Source organism: Peromyscus leucopus, chromosome 15 (genome assembly GCF_004664715.2).
Source record: "Peromyscus leucopus breed LL Stock chromosome 15, UCI_PerLeu_2.1, whole genome shotgun sequence".
Classification (NCBI taxonomy): Eukaryota; Metazoa; Chordata; class Mammalia; order Rodentia; family Cricetidae; genus Peromyscus; species Peromyscus leucopus.
Genome location: NC_051076.1, coordinates 20,287,275 through 20,311,211, shown reverse-complemented (window position 1 = coordinate 20,311,211; position 23,937 = coordinate 20,287,275). Strand labels below are relative to the sequence as shown.

Sequence of the window (23,937 nt, the reverse complement as noted above, 5' to 3'; positions counted from 1 at the left end):
TCAACTGACCTAATGCTGGAGTCCTGAAGATTAGGCTCTAATGCCAGTGAAGGAATGGACTTACTAACAAGGTGAGAGTAAGCAGGCAAGGAGCAGAAATTTTCTTCTTCCGTGTCCTTATATAAGCTTACAGCAGAAGGCGTGGCCCAGATTAGATGTGGCTTAAAGACCTGCAGTAAAGGTTTGTCTTCCTACCTCAAAGATCCGCATTAGGAATAGATCTTCTTACTTCAAATTAAGCAGAAATTCCTCATAGGTATGCCATCTATTTTTAGTTAATTCCAGATGTAGTCAAGTTGACAACCAAGAATAGCCATCACACCACCAAAACCAATAGTAAGCCACTAGAGTACCTCTCAATATGGCATCCATCATTATGCTGAGTCCACCCTATCGGCTAGGAAGAAATAGTTTGAATAGCTTATAAATTAGACTTTGGAAGAACTGCCGGTGTGGGCTGCTTCCCTCTGTGTTGCCTGTCTGTAAAAATGTGTTGTATAAATGCAGGCACAGGACTTGCTCTGTGAGAGAGCCAGACTGCCAGGACCCCACCCAGCTCTGTGGTTCATCATCCCAGCCTGGCTCTTCTGTCAAATCTAAAACTGAAGCAATTATCCATCTTTGTCTGTCAGCAGTGTGCATTCTAGGCCCATCAGGGTTGGGTACCACACTTAACTGAGTACCTCTGTATGGGAATCTTGATTCATGGACCAAGGAGTCTGTTGACTCACTAGGCTTTCTAACAAGACATAAGCCAAAGGGCTGAGCTGGCCAGGCAGGGACTCTCACAACTCTCAAGAATGTCTTGGTGGGGCTTTCCAAGCCCAAGCAGTTGGTCCCTAGTCTTCTTGAAAGATTGTCTCAAGAACAATGAATGCTAGGAAATCAACAAAATCTGAGTCAGGAGAGGAAACTTGGCTTGAAAATTGGAAGGAGACCACTGACAGCCCTATTTCAAAGTAAATCTGGAATTAACACAACCCATGGAGAGGGAGGCTCACCCTAGTTTCTCCTCAAGTGTTCTTGTTGCCCAAGACTTTCAAAACATTCCTGAAGATAGTTCTCCAGGGTTCCTGGTATTCTCTGCTGGAATATCCTCTTCCCATCTCTCTGCCTCCGTGGACCTGATATCTCCCACTCTACCTGCTCCTTAGGGTTTGGTGGCTTGCCTGTTGGCTTCATTTTTGTTTTGGTTTTTGAGACAATGTCTCACTATTTAGCCCAGGTATCTTTGAACTCATAATCCTTCTGCCCAGCCTCTGGAGTGCCAGGATTGCAGCAGTATTCTGAACATATCTAACCCAGTTACTGTGTCTTAGATTCAGGTTTATTGAGTAATAATTTGTATCCAGTGGAATTTATATCCTTTGATATTTTTAGATGAGTTCTGGCAAATCCATACAGCTGTGCAACCAGGAAAATTCAAGGTGATATCAGTGGCCTGGGAAGTTTTCCTTGCCAATTATATTTATAATTATATTCAGTCCTTACCCCCACCTCCAATCCCTGGCAAGCACTGATCTGTTTTTGTCTGTATTTGACCTTTATCTATAGTAGTGTGTTAATCAATCCTGAGGCCCAAATGGGTCCCTTTGCACCTCGCTTCTTTCATTTAACATAATACACTTGAGATTTGCTTCTCTGGCTTGTTCACTTATCTTCCTTGTTCTTTGCTCATTTGTTTTGACTGGCCCTAGAGACCTGCTTCCCATTCCCACCATGGGGAATGAATGAAAACAGCTCTATCTGGGACTGGGGTACCACTAGCCAAGGCCACTTGTAGAGATCTGGAAGCAGATGGAGAATTCCCCAGGAATCTAGAGAGCCTGGCTGTCACTTATCACTCTGGATGCCCCTTGGGAAGGGTACCATTAACCTAAAACCAGATCTCCTTGGACAGCCTGCGATTGTCAGGGTTTGACTGGGGAACAGCAGGACATGTTGAACGGGAATCTTTTGAAGGACATTAATTCTCAAAGGGGAGTTCACACCATGTCAAGCACTTCCATTTAGCATAGCATTCTTGAGGCCAGAAACAGGAATTAGGACGTGGAGTGAGAGACCCTGAGCTTAGAAAGCTGCAGCTGAACTGTGTTTCGCCCAGCAGTCCTGGGAGCTGGCTGTAAATCCCGCCCTCGCTGCTTGTTCTGGGTAATGTCTTAGCAGAGTGGATGTAAGACTTGGAACACTGTTTATTTTAGTCATTTAAACAACTGTCAATACTAATAATCATCATAGCCTTCAGTGAGTTCTTATATGGTCAGCAAAGGGGATTCCCAACAGCTCTGAGTCCTGAGACCAGGGCTTCCAAAGGCCCCAAGCACAGAGGCCCAGAGGGCAGCACAATGTCCTTCTAAGTTGCACTCCAAGCCAGCAATTCTCTTTGGGTCTTTCAACTTTTTATTTCATGGTCTTGTTTGCAACTCAGAGTCTGGACGCAGTAGCAAACAATGAAAATACAGAAAGATTTCACTGAAGTACTTCAAATGTAAAAATCTGAATTTCTGACTCCACAACGATTTAAAAGAACATTCCCTAAAACGGAAGACTTGCTCCCAAATTGGCCCTACCAAATCCTAGGCACTTATTAAATATTTAACATCCAAGTCATCTTTTTATTTTTAAGTTGTACATGAAAATTGCTTTTAAATAATAAATTCAGGCAAAAGGAAAAGGCCACCACTGGCTTCCAAACCTCTCAGGTGCTTGTCCAGCATTGCAGCAAACTAGAAGAAAGAAGGGGAGGGTCCAGGCTGCAAAGGGCAAAGGGCAAGCCCTCCCACCTGCCAGGGCCCCAGCATCTCAAAGGCAAAGGATCAGACCCCGCCTTCAGGCCCAGCAGGATTTCAATGGATTTATTCCGCTAACCCATAATGAGAAGATTTGGAGTGTTGTTTAAAATGGAAATTTTGTTTACTTATATATAAGTTATAATCCCTGTGGACTTGGCAGCCAGAACTCAATTAAGGGAAGGTTTATTAATTAGTTACCCTGCGGGGAAGCAGGAAACAGGGCTGTTAACCAACTGGGAGAGGCTTAGCCTGATGATGGATTCAGGGGCGATCTCTGCCGCAAGAACTAAATACACAGTGTGAATATGTTCAGAGTCTTAGACCCATCTATACATGGTATGCACACACACACACACACACACACACACACACACACACACACACACACCTGTAGATGACTTAAACCTTCTGGTCAAGATAGAAAAGAACATTCCTTGTTGATGTATACTGTTTTAGGGCTTAAAAGAGCTCCCCAGTTGCCAAGGCTTTGGGAATATTAGCAGAGCTGGTTCTCCCCATTCCGAGGTCTTCACTGTTAAATCTAGAAAGGCGTGCAGGCTCCATGCAAACTCAGCATTGGGAAGAGGCCTCTAATGGGCAAGTACTACTCCTCACAATGGGTGATACTGTGTCCCTTCAAGGTGTTGAGCTGTAGCAGGCTTTCTTTTGGACCACCAACCAGCTCCCAAATCATGAAATGGAGACTTGTTATTAGTTATGAATGCTTGGCGTTATCTTAGCTCTTATTTTAATTTGTATTCTCTTAATCCACATTTTGCCTTGGGGCTTGCTTCCTTCCTTCCTTCCTTCCTTCCTTCCTTCCTTCCTTCCTTCCTTCCTTCCTTCCTTCCTTCCTTCCTTCCTTCCTTCTCTTTCTTTCTTTCTTTCTTTCTTTCTTTCTTTCTTTCTTTCTTTCTTTCTTTCTTTCTGTATATCTTACTTTTCTGCTGTCTCCATGGCTGGCCGGCTAGAGGCTGCCTGGCTTCTGGCCCTGGGCATGTCCCTCTCTTTCTCTCTTGTTCCCTTCTCTTATTCTTCTTTCTTCTGCCTAAATTTCTCCTCCTACTTATTCTCTCTGCCTGCCAGCCCCACCTATCCCTCTCCTGTCTAGTTATTGGCCATTCAGGTTTTTATTAGATCGATCAGGTGCCTTGGGCAGGCAAGGCGAAACAAATGTATCGCGTCTTTACATCACTAACAAAGGCAGCAGAAACAAACGTAACACACCTTCACATAGTTAAAACAACATTCTGCAGCATAGACAAATGCAACGCATCTTTACATGGTTAAATATCCCACAACAGCGAGCCAGTGAAGCCCGTCTTCCTTGTCCTTTTCATAAGCGTGGTCTTTAAGAGCATTCATTTATGGGCCGGTGAGATGGTTCAGCAGGGAAAAGTGCTTACCACATAGACATGGTGACCTGAATTACCTTCCCAGAAGTCATGGTGACCGGGAGAAATGATTCCCTACATGCCATAGCATGCACATACCTGCACTCATAACACACACCATACAGATACATACTAAAAATAGGTAATTTCCAAGCATCTCTTTGGTGAACCAGCTTGCAGACATCCAGGGTCCACTGACAACTACCACTGGGCCTCTGATCTGTTCATTCACCTTGCTTCCACCTGGGAAACGGCGACGGACTAGGCTGTCCACGTGTACATGAATGAATGGACATGGGCAGGCGTCTGTGCCTACACTCATCTGCTCACAAGAACAGTCAGACAGTTTCCTTCACCTCGGTTTTCTGATTGCAGTCAAACACTTTTTACAAAGGTGATGACCTGAATCAGCCGTGTCCTACCCAGGGCTGTGTGGTTACATGCTCTAAAGATCCATCACCTGGTTAGTAGATGTACTTCTAAAGGGGAGGGGGGAGCCCCGTCTTAGGGTTTCTATGGCTGTGTAGAGACACCATGACCACAGCAACTCTTAAAAGGAAAACATTTAATCGGGGTGGCTCACTTACAGTTCAGAGGTTCAGTCCATCGTCATCACAGCAGGGAGCATGGCGGTGTGCAGGCAGACACGGTGCTGGCCACATTTTGATCAGAAGGCAACAGGAAGTGGTCTCAGTGTCACACTGAGGGAAGCTTGAGCGAAAAGACCTCAAAGCCCGCCCCCACAGTGACACGCTTTCTCCAACAAGACCACACCTACTCCCCAAGGCCACATCTCCCAATAGTGCCACTCCCTTTGGAGGGGCATTTTCTTTCAACCACCCTCCCCCCACTGTCCCTAGCAGCAAAGCCCTGAATAGGAAGATGGCTACACAGTGCAGGACTCGCAGCTCCCTCACCAGAGTCGATTAGGAAGTGACAGTACCAGCCCTGTGCTTGATCTCTCCCACCATCAGTGTCAGAGCTACCTCACCTCAGGATGGAGGGAAGGGACAGAGACAGTAACAGTTCTCAAGCCTACTTCCTCCATAAGAGCCTCCTCCTTGCAGTTTCCCAGACTGCATAAGAGCCTCCTTCTTACAGCTTTCCCAGACTCCATAAAAGCCTCCTCCTTGCAGCTTCCCAGACTCTCCTTTCTGCATAATCTTTTTCTCCTTAGAACCTCAGAGCAGCTTTTGTCCTATTCTGCCTCACATTTTTATCTCCCATGCTTGTTGGGCTCCACAAGGCTATGTACTTCCTGAGAACAGAAGACTGATAGTCGTCTTGGGTCTCCATGGTGCTGGTCCTGTGTCTGCATGCCAGTACTCAGTATGTGTGTATTACATGCAATGGAATGTGTGCCGTATTTTAACCCCAGCTTCCTCTACCATCTAGTACATACAGCTAGTTTCAGAGAGCAAGACCAAACTGCATGGATTTTGAATTATTAGAAGATACAGCATACCTCTGAGTGTGCGTGTCAGGGCTATTCCAGAGACGATAGGCCCTGAGGGCACTGGCCTAAGGAACAATTTAATGCCTTGATTGATTCAAAATTTGAATAGACAGTTGAGAGCTGGTAGAAATCAAAGTGGGACCTCGTTGGAAGAAGCAGGTCACTAGGGGTCCTAACTTTCAAGGGTAGATCTTGGCTGTAGCCTCTTCCTGCTTGCTTATGCTTCCTGGCTGCAGTGAGGTGAGCAGTCTCCTCTACCACACATTCTTACAGCCATGATGTTCGGCCTGGCCTCATGTTGGGGCCAGGTGACCAAGGACTGACACCTGTGAAGCAGAGCCAAAGTTCATTTTCTACCTCTTGACCATCGGTTTTAAATACCTAGCACAGTGTGCAAACCACCCTTGTGCCAGCCGATGCCATGGGGATGTTACACACCCAGAAGTTGGTCAGTTCACAGAGAAAGTCCACTAAAGAGGGGAATCCCATCAAAAGACACATTGCATAAAAATGTGTATTTATTCACGGATCTTGGGGTCATACAGTGTGGACTTGCTTAGAGTTTTTAACTTAAAGCTCTAACTTTCATGAACCATTCTGATTTTAATCGTTTTTACTTTAATTTCTTCAAAGTTTCAAGAACTTACAAGACCCATTTGCTGCCAACTAGACTTAGCCTTTTCCTGGCTCCTTTTCATGCTTTCAACTCTGATTTCTCATGTACATCTAATTTAACTTGAATCTTTTCTTTAAAATACCTTTCCAAAACATTAAATTTAATTTATGTATAACTGTACAAACTCCTTACAAGATGACAGTTTGTTGGCTTCTGTATCATTTAGGTTTTAGTCGTAATAAATGCACGTGTCGTAAATATCTGAGCCTCTGGCAGATGGACAACAGGTCTCTTTGCAACAAAAGGGCCTAACCAAAGCAGCCACACACATTGGGCATGCTGTGGTTGACAGTGTCTTACTGGGCGATGGAGAGTGTGACTGACCCAACAGGTAGGCAGACAGTGGTCCCCAGACTTTGCAGCACAGGACAGTTGTCTGGAGAACCCCAGTGCCCATGCCGCACCCTAACCCAGTCAAGTGAGACGGTCTGGGAGTGGGAGGCAGGCAGAGGTAGTTCTTCGCAGGTCCCAGGTGATTCCAGAGTGCTGCCAAATCGGAAGCCACATTGATGCAAGATGAGTAAAAGGCTCTGCATGTTGTAGAGTTCACTCTGGGTTTCCATCTGACTCAGCGCTCATTTTCAATGAAATCATAGATGATTTATTTTTCAGCATGTGTGGATCTCAGTCTCGGTTTTATCATCTATAATTTTAGTCCAATTTATGCATAATGTAGGCATTAAGTGATATTAGGAGAATTACTCCCTGTGGGGAAAATAAGGCCTGTGGGTAACTTGGTTTGGTCCAACTCTAGACTTAAAACATAAAGATACTGAGGATCTAGCTGAGTTGGAAAAGTGCTTGCCTAGCATGCATGAAGCCTGAAGCTTGATCACCAGCAGCACATAATAAACGGGGTATGATGACACATGTCTGCTCTCCCAGCACACAGGAGGCAGAGACAGAGGCATCAGAAGTTCAGAATTATTCTCAGAAATACAGCAAGTTCAAGGCCAGCCTGGGATACATGAGACACTCTCTAAAGAAAATGAAGTTGCTCAAGACAGATTCACCTACATTCCTTTAACTCTTGCATCCTTGATCTCAGAAATCTGAGATGTTGATAAGGAACCTGCTTCTTACCTGTGTTAATGACCACACCTTCTGCTCAGTCATTGCGGAATTCCTCTCTCCCTAGCCACTTACAGTGATGTAGACTCAACACCATCAAACAGTCCGTGACCGCTGACTTCGCACCATTCTAGATTAAGCACCATTTGTGAAAGGCAGATTCCCTGACCACCCAAACGCCAGTGGGTATAGGGCAGAGAGCAGCTTTTCCACTGTGCGAGGTGCCTCTCTTTCTGAGTCATGCAGGTAATTACAGGTGTTTTATAAAGCTCGCCAACACAATCTAAGCCACCTTTTGTTCTGTTTTACTATGTGTACATTATACATTTTATTCCATTACATCAAATGGACCATTACGTCTGGAAGTCCAAATTGGTCTCTGTCTTTGCCCTTTCATTTGAGATGTGTGAGGAATACCTACACCTCTCCTGTCTATATAATTGGGCTGCAAAACAGATGGCATTTTGTTTTAAAAAATAACTGTTTCCCCAGCACATCATTGCCATGAGCCAATCTTGCATGATCTGAAATAGGATAGAAGAGAAGTAATATGGCCTCCTTTTTAAGGGGTTGCCCTGGGGACAGTTGGAAATAAGCAAAATGAACTTCATTCATGTCTAAAGTGTGGGACCGAGCTGGAGAAGCTGCAATGCTCTGCTTCCTGGAATGTTCACCACCAGCAGCAGGCATGAAAATAAAGGCCCCAAGATGATTCCCCCAAGTTCTTATCCAACAGCAAGTCCATACCTTGCCCTCATGGGTGGTCTTTGAGTTCTAACTACAGATGTTGAGGTGCCCAGCTGTGTATACCCAGGTGCCACCTGAATGTCCCTCACATGAAGCCAACATTTGGGCTGGGTGTGGAGAGTAGATGTATAAGTGTGTCACGTCTTCCTCGGCTGCTCTCCGCCTTGCTCCTCCCCCTAGACGGGATCTCTCTCAGTGAACCTGATGCTCACTGTGTCAGTCAGTCTGGCTCATCAGAGAGCTTCTGGGTTTTAGCCTGTCTCTACCCCCATCCCACCCTGCAGGGCTGGGCTTACAGACTTCCCTAGCCGCTCCTGGTTTCTTATGTGGCTGCTGAGGATTCAAATTCATCAGGCCTCCTGTTTGCATAGTCAGTGTTCTTACGCAATGGGCCGCCTTCCCAGCCGCACATCAAGGAAAAGAGTGTATTTCTTTTCCCTTTGCTTTTTGGAATGATACTTATTCCGGATGTTGACTGCTCACGTGACAGTTTCTGGCTTTTAAACATGGTGCTGTGCCGTCCGATCGCTTATCGCCGAGGAGGAATCGGCCGTCACACATACTCCCTCCCCTGTGATCCCTTGTGTGGAATATGCCTTTGCTCCTCGGGCTGATCTTCTCCCCTCCTTCTGTTCTGAGCAGTGTGGTTATCATTTGCTTCACCGGGTCGTTCATTTTTCTCGTGCCTGGGGCTGACTGAGCTATGTAGATTTGTGGCTTGGTCATTTTCACCATTTGGGAAAAGTTGGGGCCATTATTTATTCAAGCATTGCATCTGTGCCACACTCTGAAAATCCAACCGTGTGTGTTTTAGACAGCTGAGGTTGTTCTGTGACCCTTTTAAATACCTACCAATTGGTCATGCTCTCTCTCTCTCTCTCTTTCTCTCTCTCTTGCTCTCTCTGTGTGTGTGTGTGTGTGTGTGTGTATTTTTTGTGTACTTTTATTTTTCTCTATTTCATTTTGAAGATTTATATTGACATACTATCAAATTTATTTACATTTCTTTTTATTAATGTATAACTTGCCATAAACTCTCAGACACAATTTTATCTTTGTTTCACTCTCTTAGAGGTTATTATATACACTTTTATTTTAATTGAGACAGCTCTTGTTATACAGCCCAGGGTGGCCATGTCTCTCTTTAAGCATTTAACATTGACACGGAATGGCAGTAACTGTTTCTCATCTCCTTCTCTGTGGATTCTGATAGTTACGTTTTTTGTAGGTTTGTTCTGAATACTGCTTCATTAGGGCTATCATCTACCTGCTTCTTTTCATGTCTATTTATCTTTTCACATGAACTTTCAGATTTTTCTGACCTGACTATTGGAAACAGGCACCTCTTAGAATTCATTAGCAGTTTCTCATGAGCATCTGCTGATGAGCATTCAGCTGAATCTTCCAGAGACTGTCTATAAACCCCCTGTCCTTTCCTTTCTAGTGTTCTGTCCTGCACATGGCTGCTCCTTGGTTTCCCTAGATGTTGGGTTCTATCTCTCTTGAGCTCAGTGGGTCCACCAGGTCATACCAGGGCTGAGCTTGGGAACTCTCACAGCACAGTTAGCTGAGGCCAAGAATGTTTGCCTTGTTTGTTTGCTGTGCCCCAAGAGTCCTTTTCCCTGTCTAATGTCTAGTGTCTTAAAAACAGCTATTTTATATTTTCTCTTTATTTTTGGTTGTTTTGGATACAACGCTTAGCCTGGTCCCTGTTACTTCATGGCAGCCAGAATTCATGGGTGAAATCCTTAACTTTTCCAAGCTTTAATATTCCTATCCACAAGAAGAGGATGCTAGTGTTTGGATGATTTTGTATGGGAATTGAGTGAGATGGATGTCTGTGCACCTGGCAATTGGCAGGCGCTCAGCAAATAGTCGGGTCTTTCCTGCCTTTGCACCTGGATCTTACACCTTCCAAATCTCTCCTAGGGTTACCAACCTGATTCCTGGCTGAGCATTAGGTCGGCTACCTGACAGTAACAAACCAGGGTAGATAAGCACTCATGAGCTGCTCAGATTTTAACTGGGGAAGTTGCAGAACTCTGTCATCCAGAGGACAGTCGAGGAAAGCCCTACCTAACCCTCCTTCAGTGAACCATCTGGTCTGCTGGAATTGTCCTTTTATTTGTAAAATAAGTGACAGTGGGTTTTAGAGGGTGTGTGGTATGTGGTGGACAGAATTTAAGAGCACTGATTCTATTTGAAACCCCAGGTTGAATTGTTTACATCATCAAATGTTAATCTTTTCCTTCCTCCAAGATTCCCAGTAGAGCTACATGAAGAAGAGAAAATGTACTGGCCAGAACTTACCCGTTCTCTTTTTCTCTCTCTCCTTCCTCCCTGTGCCAGTGTCTGGAGGTCGCAGCCGCCTGCATCTCATCGATCTGGGCAGCTGTGTGAAAGCTCTCAGCAAAAACCGAGAAGGAGGCTCAGGGTTGTGCCTCTCGCTGTCCGCTCTGGGCAACGTCATCCTGGCTCTTGTCAATGGCAGCAAACACATCCCGTACAAGTAAGTACGACCCTATTTATTATTGCATGGGTACCATGGGCACTGTGTGTCATCTGATCTCCCTACTTAGGAAAGCTTTAAAAGCCTGCGGGCGTTACCATGTCTCATCCCACACAAAACCTTGACTCCATATACAGGATCCTTCCCTCTTTACCATTCCTGATCTCCCATTTCTGGTGCAGCCCTAAACACGCCCTGTCAGCAGTGCTGATGAGTACCCAGCCTTGCTTACCCCCCCCACCATTGCCCAGCTCAGCTGTGTGTCTTCCTAGTCATAGGAACCCCCACTCATTTCACAATGAGGGTTCTGCCTCTGTCTTTTATATGCATCACAGTGAAATGACGTGAAGAACTGGTGTGAAAATCTTTTTTTTTTTTTTCCTTCGGAATCTGAGTTTCCAGAAAAGCCTTGCTTTCTCCACTCTGGTCCAGGTTGATAACAGACCCCAGACACCATTCCCTACCAGGAGGAGCATTCTGGATGCCTTCAGCAGCTTACCTGGTAGTCATAATCCTAGTTGCATCCCTTCCTGACCTTTGGTGTCCCAAATAAATAAGCCCCAAAGTGGCGTTCTTCACCCTTGTAAGGACCATTTCCTGTGAGAGAACAATGCCAAGGTGAGGGTTTATCAAGTTTCATTTTTCTATGGTTTCTGCTGTGAAATAGCCCAATGGTTAGGGACTTGGCCAAGAAAAAGGTCATTGTGGGGTAAAACTATCAAGGCTGAAGGTCCTCCAAAAACAAAAAGAGACGGGACCTGGTTTCCATTAAATGAGAATTGTGTCTTTGAATCTGATCATTTTCTGAGTCACCATGAAGATACAATGCCACCTCAAAATGCCACCCTGTTATGAGGTCACCTGCTGGGTAGTAGATCACTCCTGTCTTAGTCCTTAAGAGTGGAATACCTTTATGATTTTAATAAATATTTATCTGTTCAGATTGTTGAGTTGATGGTGGGAGGGCTGGAGAAATGTAAGCATATGAAATTTTTTGATTAAATAAAGTAACTTCTTTCTGGCTGCAGTTTGGTTCCACTGTAAACAACTAAGGAAATACTAGGAGTTGTTTTTCTTTCTAGCTCAAGGTCTCTTGTTAGATTAAACATATTTTTAACATCAGTGGCTCCTAATGGCCAACCACCTGCCCTCTTGGGAGAGCTAACAGACTGTAATAGAATGTCACCAGCCCCTCCAGACATCCTTCTGCTTGGTTCTAGGAGTCCCTTCCTAACATTTTGGCCACACAGGTGATGAACAAAATGTTTCTATATCGTATGTAAACACAGGCTTAACATAAATGTTGTGTCTACATAATACCATGTCATGGAGTTGTCCCCTGACCCTAACAGCCATTAGCTGCAGACATAAGCTTCCATCAGTAACTCTGATCCTGCCTAACAAATCATCAAGAGTTTGCTGGGCTGCCCACTGCTTAGTGTCAGGAAACATGGTGGTCTGGCCAGCCATCAAATGAGCAGGCTCTTGTCCGGTCATTCTTTGCTCCATAATGACTGTCATTGTGCTTAAGCTTTGCAAAACTTATGCTCTGACATTTCCTTGGATTCCCAGCCATGCACAGAGTTAGTATTTGGCGTCTGTGAATCTCATTTGCAAACTGATTGATCAATCAACTAGAAACTGTTCTCTTTTAGAACAAAGGAAGGTAGGACAAAGATTTACTAAAATCTGCTAGGCAACTGGTGACAAGATCAAACTGTATGGCCTTTCCCAGTTTGGGAGACCTTGGCAGTTGAGGCCACAGGGCCGGTCAATGCCTGCTCTCATCAAGCTCTGTCTGCTATCTATAGGCTGGCTGCCTCTGTACAGCCCAGCAGGATGGTCCGCATCAGACCATAGCCCTCCAAAGTCATGCTTTGCCACATTATGTTAGCAGACTAACCTTCCTGGGCATTAAGTCTTCTCTTTGCCTTGGCATTTCAGGCAATGGGATCTTTCTTGGCTGCGTGGTTTCCTAGTTATTCTGTTCACTTTCGGGGGGGCAGGGAATCCCAGAAAACCAAACTTCATATTCTTTACCCTCCCCCATCTCTCCAAAACACAAAAGCCCCCCGCTCTTCATCTGTCACCCCAGACAACTCAGCTCAGAAGCAGCATTACTTGTGCTTGCTTCTGGGAAATTAACTGGAATGTGCACAGAGGGGATATAGCCTGTCTCCATTTCTCTTCATCACTGTACTGGGCCATTTGTCATGTGAGCAAGCCTGAGAGTGAGTCGGGATTCATTACCCATCCCGGGTGCTCCCACAGGCCCCCTGGATGTGCCCTGAATGGTTCTGACTCTGCAGATGATATTGCCTTTGCAGATGACAGGCGCAGGCGTGGAGCGAGTGCCCCACCTCCGCCATTGCATAGCACAGGCTGCCCGGCCAGTCCCAGTGCCCTTCATTCATCAACCCTAAATAGTGACGCCATTCAGAAAAGCATGTGCGGGAGGCAGGGAGATCAGCAAGGGCACCGGCCGCCTAGTCAGCTCCTCAGTGACAGGAAACACAAATCGCTCTCTGCTAACTTCAAGATGTCGCATGCCCAGGGAAATCTGTCCTTGTTCTGAGGTTTCTGACGGCGAGCGCATTTGCAGATTTCCTTCTAGGCTCATTCTTTATAGCTGTTTGCTATTCCTTACCACTTCCTGCTTAGGGAGGTGCTAGGAATCTCCACAGTTGATGGAGGGGGGAGGGGTGGAGATGGGGAGGGAGGGGAGGTTGGAGCAAAGGTATTGGCGTGAACTCTCATGCCACAGAGCAGTGTTTGGAGTTGGTCCCTGAGAGGTCAGGGTGAAGTTGGCTTCAGCTGGTGTTCCGAGGCCACACCCCTTCTGAGGATCACAGACTCTCTTGCCACCCAGAACCTCTAGCCACAGGCCAGTTCCCTCCAAGGGAGCTGGGTCCCTTTTAGATGTTGTCTTGTGGTGGGTACAAGCCCCGAGGAAGTACATCCTTCACACAGTGGTCCCTCAAGCCCTGAAGTCTGTTGGCTCCATTTATAACTGACACTGCGTTTGGAGAAACCATCACTTTGATAAGCCGCACACTCTGACGTGAGCAAGGGCTTGTTTCAGACCTCACAGAAGCCAAACCAGCACACAGGGGCCGTTTGCAAAACGATGAAGCTTTTCATTGAGAAAAGGCCGTTAAAGAGACAAGAGACTTTAAAAAAAAAAAAAAAAAAAAAAAAGTACAATTCCTTCATGGGTTGGCAACTGGGAATGTTTGAGAAGGGAAGGAGGATGCTTGTTGATTGGATAATGCGAAGGGGGTGGGGCCTAGACCAGTGGTTCTCAACCCTCCTAATGACCCTTTAATACATACATTCCTCATGTTGTGGTGACCCCCAACCATAAAATTATTTTTATTGCTACTTCATAATTGTAATTTTGCTGCTGTTATGAATCATAATGTAAATATCTATGTTTTCTGATGATCGTGGGCAACGCTGTGAAAAAGTGACTCAACCCCAAAGGGTCGTGACCCACAGTTTGAGAACCACTGGCCTAGAGGGTCACTGTGGCTCTCTGCTGGCCTTGTCTGTGTTCTGGGAGAGTTACAGTCTGTGTGGGAGGTTTGGGAGCTTGTAACACACTAAGGTCATTGGCTGCTTCTGCACAGGTCCGTTCTTGAAAAGCTGCTTCCAAACTGTCCTGGAGTGAGTTCGCAAGGCTTTTCATGAAAGCCCTCTTGATCCCTTTGCTATTTAAGGAATTTAGTCCTAAAACCTCACATCTCTCTGCTCATCTGCCAGCAGTGTGTTTGTCCCGTTTCTAAACCACGGATATTTATTTGCTAATGTCTGGACTCCCATTTAATAAGGTCGTGGAAAATCATCCTGTGACACTCAGGCTGTGTCTACTTCTGATGCTCGTCTCTGGCAGCTTGGAGAACGGTGCCTCTCAGCCACCTGTGATGTAAGCCCTGCTTAAGCCCTCTATTGCAGGTTTATTTAGTGCTGCTGTGGGCCTGAGATCCCCATTTATTCGTGGTAGTCACCAGTAAGCTCTGGGCAGAGGCCGCTCTGCTCCCTCCTCGTCCCTCTTTATGGCTGAATGGCTCCACCAAGCTTGAGATGCACTGGGGCTGGTCTCTTACACCAAATGTCACACCATAAGCAAGCACCCCCAGGCAGCATCTACTCCCGGAAGTCTCCATCTCCCCGATGTGCCAGAGCCTCCTCGCACAGCCAGTAGTGGGAACGCTTGCCTCCTCGGGCTCCAGAGGGGTAAGGAACCAGCATTATTCTAAGGACACCCCGAGCACCTGAGCACAGCTGGGCACTCGAACCAGCAGGCCGCACTAGAAAGAAATTCAAGTCAGTGACTCGGGGTGAGGGGAGGGAGCCAGCATTTCCTGAAATGTTAACACCTCTCCTCATTTGAAAGGCAGTGGGGTGCAGATACCCGGAGACAGACAGGTGCAGCCGCAGCGGTCTGCAGTTTGGGCTGTGCAGGGCCACCACTGCATGCACAGATCACCACCACAGTGCACAGACTCACCACCATCAGTGCACAGACCACCACCATGCACAGCACCACAAGTGCACAGACCACCACCACTGCACATGCACAGAATCACCACCACCGCAGTGCACAGACCACCACCACAGTGCACAGACCACCACTGCATGCACAGACCACCACCACAGTGCACAGACCACCACCACAGTGCACAGACCACACCACTCAGCATGCACAGACCACCACCACAGTGCACAGACCACCACCACAGTGAACAGACCACACCACCCGCACAGTGCACAGACCACCACCACAGTGCACAGACCACCACTGCATGCACAGACCACCACCGCAGTGCACAGACCACCACCACAGTGCACAGACCACCACCACCACAGCACACAGATCACCACCGCAGTGCACAGACCACCACCACAGTGCACAGACCACCACCTGCATGCACAGACCACCGCAGTGCACAGACCACCACCACAGTGCACAGACCACCACTGCAGTGCACAGACCACCACTGCAGTACACAGGAGTTCTCCCACCTGGCCTGAAAAGTCTCATCACTCATTCTCCTAGTGTCTGGGTAGATTTGGGGTTTCTCCACTTCCTCGGAACTGGGAACTTACTCCGAGAGGTGTGGGAAACTGAGGGAAGTGGCTAAACTGCTGTTACCATGACATTCTGCCCCCCTGGTGTCACGCTGTCCTGTTCCGATGGATTTGAATGTAGATTACTTACAGGTGCCATAAAATTAAAGAGCTATTTGCCAGGGAAAAAATGCAAAAGAGTATCAGCTGGAAGATTGACTCAAGATAGCATGAAATTGGGGCGAGCTCCATGGAAGGATCTTTGTGTAGGAAAGAAGCGCACATGTGCATTTTTAACCTCTTCTAAATGCACATTAATGCTGGATTATCTCCTCCTGATTTACGGGGAGAACATCAATTTAGAACTATTTGCACAAACTCTGGATACCAGTTTATAGCATTCCCTGTTTAGAAATGAAATAACCAAAGTCTCAGGTTGCCAGGCAACCGCGGCAGTGATAATTCTTGGTATTGCTGCTTTAAAAAACATTCATTTTTATACATTTTAATGACTGTTAGCAAGCAAGGAGGGCGAGCTCAGAGCATCTCTGGGACACAGGAAGAAGTTTGTTTATTTTTTACGAGATCTTTCAGCATGCCACTCTCTCTCATTCCTCCCTCCTTGCCTCTTCCCTGGCCAGTGGTATTTTCATAGTTCATTACAGAATTGACAGAGACCGTGATCATTTTCTTAACCGTCCAGGCAGCAATTGTCTGTTGATTAACTCCCCCAGCTTGATATGTGCAAGTCATTAGGAGAGAAATGATGTGGTGTGGGACTCTGTCGGGCTGTGGCCCGGATTCCATCGTCGGTTGTCATGCCTCAAGCTTGGTCCCTCCTTTCTGTTCTGGAGAACTACTCTCCTGAACTAGGAGCAGAGTGTTGGACCCCTAATGCGGCCAGAGCCTCTGAGCAGCAAAGCCAGCACAGGTGATCTTTCCTCCGCCCACTGCCACGAGCCGCTCTTAGATAACGGAGCATACTGGCTTGAGGACTGGATGGGAGACAGGAGACGTCTTCATTTCTCTCTGGGCTCCAACTTTACCTTCCCTTAGCTTAACTGCTGAGGTCGCCAACGGAAGCGTCTTCCTTCTAGATTCTGAGTCAACTGACAATAGACTCAAGAGTAGACTAGGAATTGAAACCCCACATTCTGTCAATCCCAGCAGAAGAGAGGGTGCTCTCCCTGCCCCTCCACAGAGGCCCCAGGACTAAGACTCGGGTCAGCAGCACCGGGTCCCTTCCCCAGACAGCCATGGTAGTCCAGAGGGGCAGGCAGGGTGGGGTCTAAGGAGAAGGAGACAGGTGGTCAGAGCTGAGCGGCTCATTCTGATTTCACACTTAACCATCCTAATAACTAGACTCTCTCACTCCCATGAGTAAAGAGGCAGAAACAAGAGGAGGACTTCCCCCTCTCAGCCTTTCAAAGGGAAGGAAAGCTAATTTATGAACTGCCGGATCAGAGGAAGAAGGAGAAAATTGTTCCTAATACTTATTTTCTGGCTTCTCAGCTATGTGGCAGGCAGTTAGCACAGCGTATAAATCGGCTCTCCATGTTTCTAAATGAGAGCACAGTGATAATACCTCTTACTATGCCGCTGAGGCTGTTACAAATGCTTTACGGGGGTCTACTTATGACTATGACTCAACCATCCATCTTATGGCCAAAACTGTGAAACTGAGGCGCAGAACGGTGGAGTCCCTTGTCCAAGTTCACACAGCTGTTAGGTAATACAGCTGTTACAGTCTCCCTGTCTGTCACTGCTGCCTAACACGGTACCTGAAGGTTGTTGATGGCCAGTGAATATTGTCAACAGATGTGAAATGTCCATGGATCACATGTGTCCTTAAAGCCTGAGTTTAGAGGGTTGTGAGTGTGAGTGTAGACTGGAGAAGGGCCAGAGAGTCCAGTGTGTACATCCCGGTGGCCTCCTTGACCTTGCCTCTATGATGGCTGAGCTGAGACTGTTGGCCAGGTGATGTGGAACATGAACTAAGGAAGAAGAAGGAAAAGAGGTCCCTCATTCCAGACCCAAGCCATCAACCAAGGAGCAATCAAATGTCCCGTGACAAGGTTAAGAGCTGAGCCTCGTAACATAGCCCTGTAATCCCAGAGGTAGAGGCAGAGGGATTGCAAGTTCAAGGCCAGCCTGGACAGCCTAGTATGAGATGCTTTCTTAAGGTAAAACGTAAAAATGGCAGAGGGGTGGGTGATGACAGCGTTCAGTGGCTCAGTGGTAGAATTCTTGATTAGCACATGCAGGTCAGATTCAACCCTTAGTAATAGCAACACACCAAACAACACACACACACACACACACACACACACACACACACACTTATGTTCAGTAGGATGCCCTTGACCTAGAGCTTGTGTGCAGGGGAAGGAGGGCTCTGAAAGCCTGCAGTGGAGCCCAGTGCCCTGAGTGCCCACTTAGCACTGGCTATGGAGGGATTTAGCTAATGTCAGCCATCTCACATCCCCCATAAGTAATAAAACTGAATAACTCATGGTACCTCCACCACACAGTAAGTCGAATTGCTAAATGATCTTATTAATTAAAAAGTAAAAACCTGGAGTCAGATATTGGGGGTGAAAGCTGAAAGATCAGAGGAATAGAAAAAGCCACCCAGCCAGCCACAAGTTCTTACCGATAGGAAATCCTCAGCCCAAGAGAGAGCTACTTCCTGTATACTCACGCTTTATATGCTTTTCTGTGTTCTGCCATCTTACTTCCTCTCTCCACCCAGCTTTATCACTTCCTCTTTCCGCCCAGCTCTATCACTTCCTATCTGCCTGTCCAGACCTCCAAACCTCTATGGTTAACTAGCACTGGAATTAAAGGCGTGTGCTACCACTGCCTGACCTCTGTGTTTAATATAGTGGCTGGCTTTTTCCTCTGATCCCCAGAAACGCTTTATTGGGGTACACAAATAAAATAAAACCACACAGCCCTCCTACTTCGCCTGGGGATTCAGCAAGAAAAATAGGTCCGTTTCCCAAACTGGAGAGCTGGGTGCTGGCCACAGTTGACCGATGGGACCACGATTGTATGTTTCCTTTCCTGGGATGGCAGTGTCTCTGAGAGATTCCTGAGAGAACTGGTCCCCGGGCCCCTGTCAGTAGGAGAGATTATCGTCCCTCTGGTCCTCAAGTTTGGCTGCAGAGCAGCTATGTGATGAAGGGATGAGCAGGAGGTGCAAAGGATGCCAGGGTTCACAGTGCCCGAGATAACGAGCTTCCTCAAGCATCTGGCTGAGAGTCGAAGCATTGGGAACTTGCCGGGGTGCCAGATGAGACAATCACTCTCACAACTGGAATCTGTCAACTTCCTTCACTCTGAGCTCCCAAAGAAATGTGGTGGAGGGGGAGAGCTGGGTTTTCCAAAAGAGATGATGCCACCTGGGCTGGCAGAGCCACACTCAGGTGAGGCCAGGGAACACAGATGCCAGCATTGTCGCTGGTACTTAGGAACTGGTTCAGTGCTCATTTTCTACCTTGAAGTCGGGATTTCATTCTTGTCCTCCACTTCTGGAACAAAATTAGATCCCATGGGTAAAATGTCTAGGAGGCCCTTTGAGAACATGTTCCAAAGGTGAAAAGGCCACTGTGTGAGCATATTCTAAAGTTTTATAATCCGGGTTCAGCTGCTACCATCATAGCATTTTATCCACCCTAGCATGTAAAGCGGGCATTTCTTTTGACCGAATAGATTACAAGTTCCTTTCATTACACTGGAGCCCTCAGCCTACATGCCTGACACAGATCTAAGAGAGCTTAATTCTAAATTCTCTGCACAAGAGTGAAGTGAGATTAAGGGAATTAGGGACTCACTGAGGTTGGGGAGCACTCAGGAGTAGCTGCTACAGAACCCCCAGTCAGCATCTGTTAACTCGACCAACCAGAGTGTGATGCATTGTATAAAGACATATCCTTCATACAATACCAATGAGGCAGCCACACTAGCAAAAGCTCCGAGGCAGAGCCTGTGTGTAACATGTTACAGAGGTTGAAGAAAACCATCCGTGTGACCTTGGAGAGGGGCTTTCTTCTGAAGAGCTTTATGTGACCGCATTCGATAGAAATGTTATTTCAATGTTACATTTCAGATGCTGCTCATAATATAGAGCTGCTCGTCACAGAAGTCAGGGTTATTCTGACCAGCAGGAGGGTTCTGGCCTATAGGAACCAGAGTTCAAGGGACTGGTTCCCCAGGACCTGAGGGAGGCTATCAAACACACACAAGAAATAGCTGGAGAAATGTGGAGCCTAAGTACAAATTTTATCTTAACCGACTTATTCGTTTTGATCAGGTCTCCATTCAAGTGTCCACTAGGTCTTGGTACCCGGAGGGGCACTGAGAACAATGTATCAGATGACAGCCTAGGAGGGGGAGGGGCAGACATGAAACACCAAGTGATGCTCATATGCACACCAGCCCCTGGCCTCCACAGAGAAAGAGGGGATGGAGGCGAGAGGGAGGAGCCATGGCAACCTGTTGCCTCAGCTGATGTGGCTAGGTTGCCATCTCTCTCCTCATCTACCTACCCCGGCTATCCCAGTTAAGAACTGTTTAACCGTGTTTTCCTGTCTCTCCACCACCCATCCTTCAGAGCCCGAACGCTCCGCAGCTGCTCTGCCATGTGCCGCACTGATGTAGAGCTTGGCTGGTACCCATCGTGATAAACTACTGAGCTAAATGAGACTCCAAACCCACAGCTTATTGTTATCTCTAATGATAACTAATCGGCATATCACAAGTCCTGTTCATTACGGAGAGCAAACAGCTGAAGGAGGATGGCTTCGGGTTAGCCCGGGCCATTGCACAGAGGAGCCCAAAATGCCCTTAGGCACCCTGAGGGCTCTGTGCTTACTCAAGAATAGCTTGGTTTAGGCACAATTAGGCATTGGAAGGGATGGAGCATACAAATGAGTCAGGGCTTAATTCGTTAAAAAACTGTCTGGAACGTTAATTGAGCTTCAATCAGAGTATCCAACCATAAATTCTCACCTGTTTCACAACTGGTTCAGGCTCAATTGAGCATTAATAGATTTTTTTTTCTGGTCCATGCAAATGAGGTGATAATTCATTCTGTTGTGTAATTGAATAATTTTCAAATAGATTTATTCATGGGAACAGTTAAATTGTACCAAGTTGTCTGATGTAGCTCATGGTGCTTTAACCAAGGCACAGCCGAGTACCATTCTGGCACAGTGGATAGCCCACGGGACAGAGATGGAGCCAGTGAGTTCACTACAGGTTTGAGGAGCAGTAGACCTTAAGACACGTGATGATGTTCATCCAGCCTTTTAGAGCTACAGCCCCAGTTGTTATTTGCTTCTGTCTCTCCTTCCTTTCTTACTGCTACTTACAAGTAGGGTTAATAAAAATTTGCAGGAAGTCGTTTCTCAGCTTGGCGGTCACCATTTGTAAGCATACACCCTCCAGGTTTTGTGCCCCGACATGCTAGCCTTTCTGAGAGTCCAATATGTCAGCCTACTGGGTGCGTTCCAGACCAATGAGAGACAGTGTCACACACACACACACACACACACACACACACACACACACACACAGAAGGGTTGACAACTCCTGAGGTGTGACAACGAAGGTTGTTCTCTGGCTTCCACATACATGCTCTTAAACACATATATACGAACACATGCACAATTTTTTTTAACGCGTTCCCAATGCCTACCTAGGAAACCGTGTTCTCTATGAAGCCTTCCTGGAGATCGTCTCCCCCAAAATGTTGCTCCAGAAGAGTTCTGTCTAACTTGTCACAGCCATGTCTTCTCTGAAGGCTCCTCACAGTCACCCAAGCTGCATCTTACTTGTTTGTTCAGTCCCCTAGCCTGTGAGCTCATCGCAATGACGCCAGCCTCTCCCTCGGGTTCCCTGTTGGTTTGCACTCACTTGGACTGACCCAACTTGATCTTAAACCCCTTGTCTTTAGTGACACATGTGAATCAGTGGGACAGATTGGCCTCTGTGATCAAAACACTGCCCTGGCAAGCTCTCTCTGTCTGATGCCCTGTGGATCAGCAGGTCTTCCCACCCTGCCTGCTTAAACACACATATCAGTGCCCTGTTACCTCCTAGGGATGCCTGACTATTTCTTTCTGAGGCCTGGATGTGAAGATCAGGGCCCAACCTAAAAGCTCCACAGTGGATATTGGACAGTGTCACTCCGTGCCACAAGCATACTCTCAGAAACATAGACACACTTGCATCTTTCCCCATGGTCAAAATCTAGTGGGTAACAGTAAATTCTCATGCTGAACCACTTTCTTTGGCTTTTATTCACTTTTATTACTGGTCTACCTGGTTGACCTGGTCATTGGCAATCATAGGTCCTCTTATTCCAGCCTTAATTATTGATATTAACTCTTGGATCACAATTGCCCTTCATACAATTGTGTGCATGTGTGCATATGCATGTGTGTGCTACAGAACGGTGATGAAAAGGTTACAGATGTTGGCAGTGCTCAAAGAGGCGTACTGAAGGTAAGAGCTGGGAGCTGATGCAGATGTGAAGAGAGTCACTGCACGGAGTTAGATAAGGCGTTAAGGACCCTGTCGCAGACCTGGGTCCAGGAAAAGAGAAACTCAAGAGGTTGCATCAAGTGGGACAACACATCCAGGAGATTGTTGTTTTTGTCCCGTGGCATGTGAAATGAATGTCTGCATGATGGCTGGATGCTGTCGCTGTCTCAGCATAAGTTCTCTACTTTGATATGTCGACACAAAACCCACAACTCTCAACTCAGAGGATAAGAGGTAGTTTATTCTGAAGCCAGATATGAATGACCATGAACACAGATCTAGGTCACCCCAAATTCTGTGTTCCAATGTAGAAGCAGTTTCATGAAGTTCTTATAGGAACAGAGCAAAGAAAGTCATAAATAAAGATGCTCCGCATTGGTGGGAGCATTTAATAGGCAGTTCAAGAATAGTTGAGCAATCTCAGCCGGAGGCCTCACACGCTGCCTGACGACTCATAGCCATTTGGTTGGGGAAACTAGGGTTTTCTTAAGCTAATACATTCCAAAAGGCTTTGATCTGTTAACCACAGGATGTTAGGTACAACTCAGAGGTGGGTAAGGGATGGCCCTTTAAGGGACTAAAGATAGTCCGAGATAAATTAAAATCAAGCTCTGGACCTGCAACATTCCAGCCTCCCGACAGTCGCTGAAGATCTGATCCCTAAGTGAGCTTTATAGGAGGTTTCTGTAGGAAGGTGCAGCTGTTCTGAGAACTTCATTCATACAGGTGACCCAGGTGCGGGAGTTGCACCCATTCACTGGTCTGGTGTGCTCTGTACATTCACAGGCCAGGTTTTGCTGTCAGGCTTTGATAGGCCCCTGTGTCCACATGTGTTCTGATTTAATTTGATAAGTCCAGAGGTGGTAGCCTGTCGCTTGCCTGATTTGCTGAGCTGTTGGTCTGGGGACTGACAGTGGTGCTGTACTTGACCAAACTAGACGCAGAGTCCCTCTGCCTCAGCCGTGGCTCTCAAAGGGGGCGGAGCATGCTGTTTTGTGAATGGAGTCACTGGGGCCTGAAAGCCACTGTTCTGTGTAGTATGAAATAACTGAGAGCGGCCACGGACCTCTGCTTTCTGCTATTTTCCAAAAGTTTTAATTGTCCTGGGCCCCCACATTCTGACCTTTGTCCTCATCTCTGCAGGTTGACGCCCAGTCTCTGGTACCACTTCCTTTTCTCAAAGGCTGGTTTCCTCTGTACCTCTGTTACCTGTTATTCGACCCCTACTCCACCCTCCCCCCCCTTTTTTCTTATATTTTGTCTGGCTGTCTAGTTATTTAAAGTTGAAGGCTAAACTCAGTTGTGCCCTTTAAACACAGCACAAAGCAGAAATTGGTCACCCCTGGTCATTTTGTTGTTGTTTATTTCTTGGAGCATCTTAATTTCCTTAAAGATGTTAATCGACTTTTCGTTGTTTACTTGAAATCCATGTGTGCATCTCATCTGCCATCTGCGTTTCCTGCTGCTTCTGTTTCATGGTGCCTCCAGTCTTTGCGTGTTTATTTTTGTCTGGGGACTGCTCCTTTGCATGGGCATTTTATTCCTGAGACCTGGATAAGGAGGATTTACTTTACAGAGTGTTTGTATCTAGTTCTACGAGGTGCCAGTTAAGGATAGTCTAAATTGTATTCTCAGCTTGAAATATTTTGGACCACCCAGCTCCAGAGACTCAA

The 23,937-nt window shown here is 46.7% G+C and overlaps 1 protein-coding gene across 1 annotated transcript in view; it reads left to right on the top strand.

Moving 5' to 3' along the window:
- Kif26b (kinesin family member 26B) overlaps positions 1–23,937 on the top strand; it is a 422,280-nt gene that overhangs the window by 364,298 nt on the left and 34,045 nt on the right. Inside the window, 1 exon segment of the mRNA XM_028865492.2 lies at positions 10,486–10,645. Within this exon segment, the coding sequence (XP_028721325.1) occupies positions 10,486–10,645 (160 nt within the window).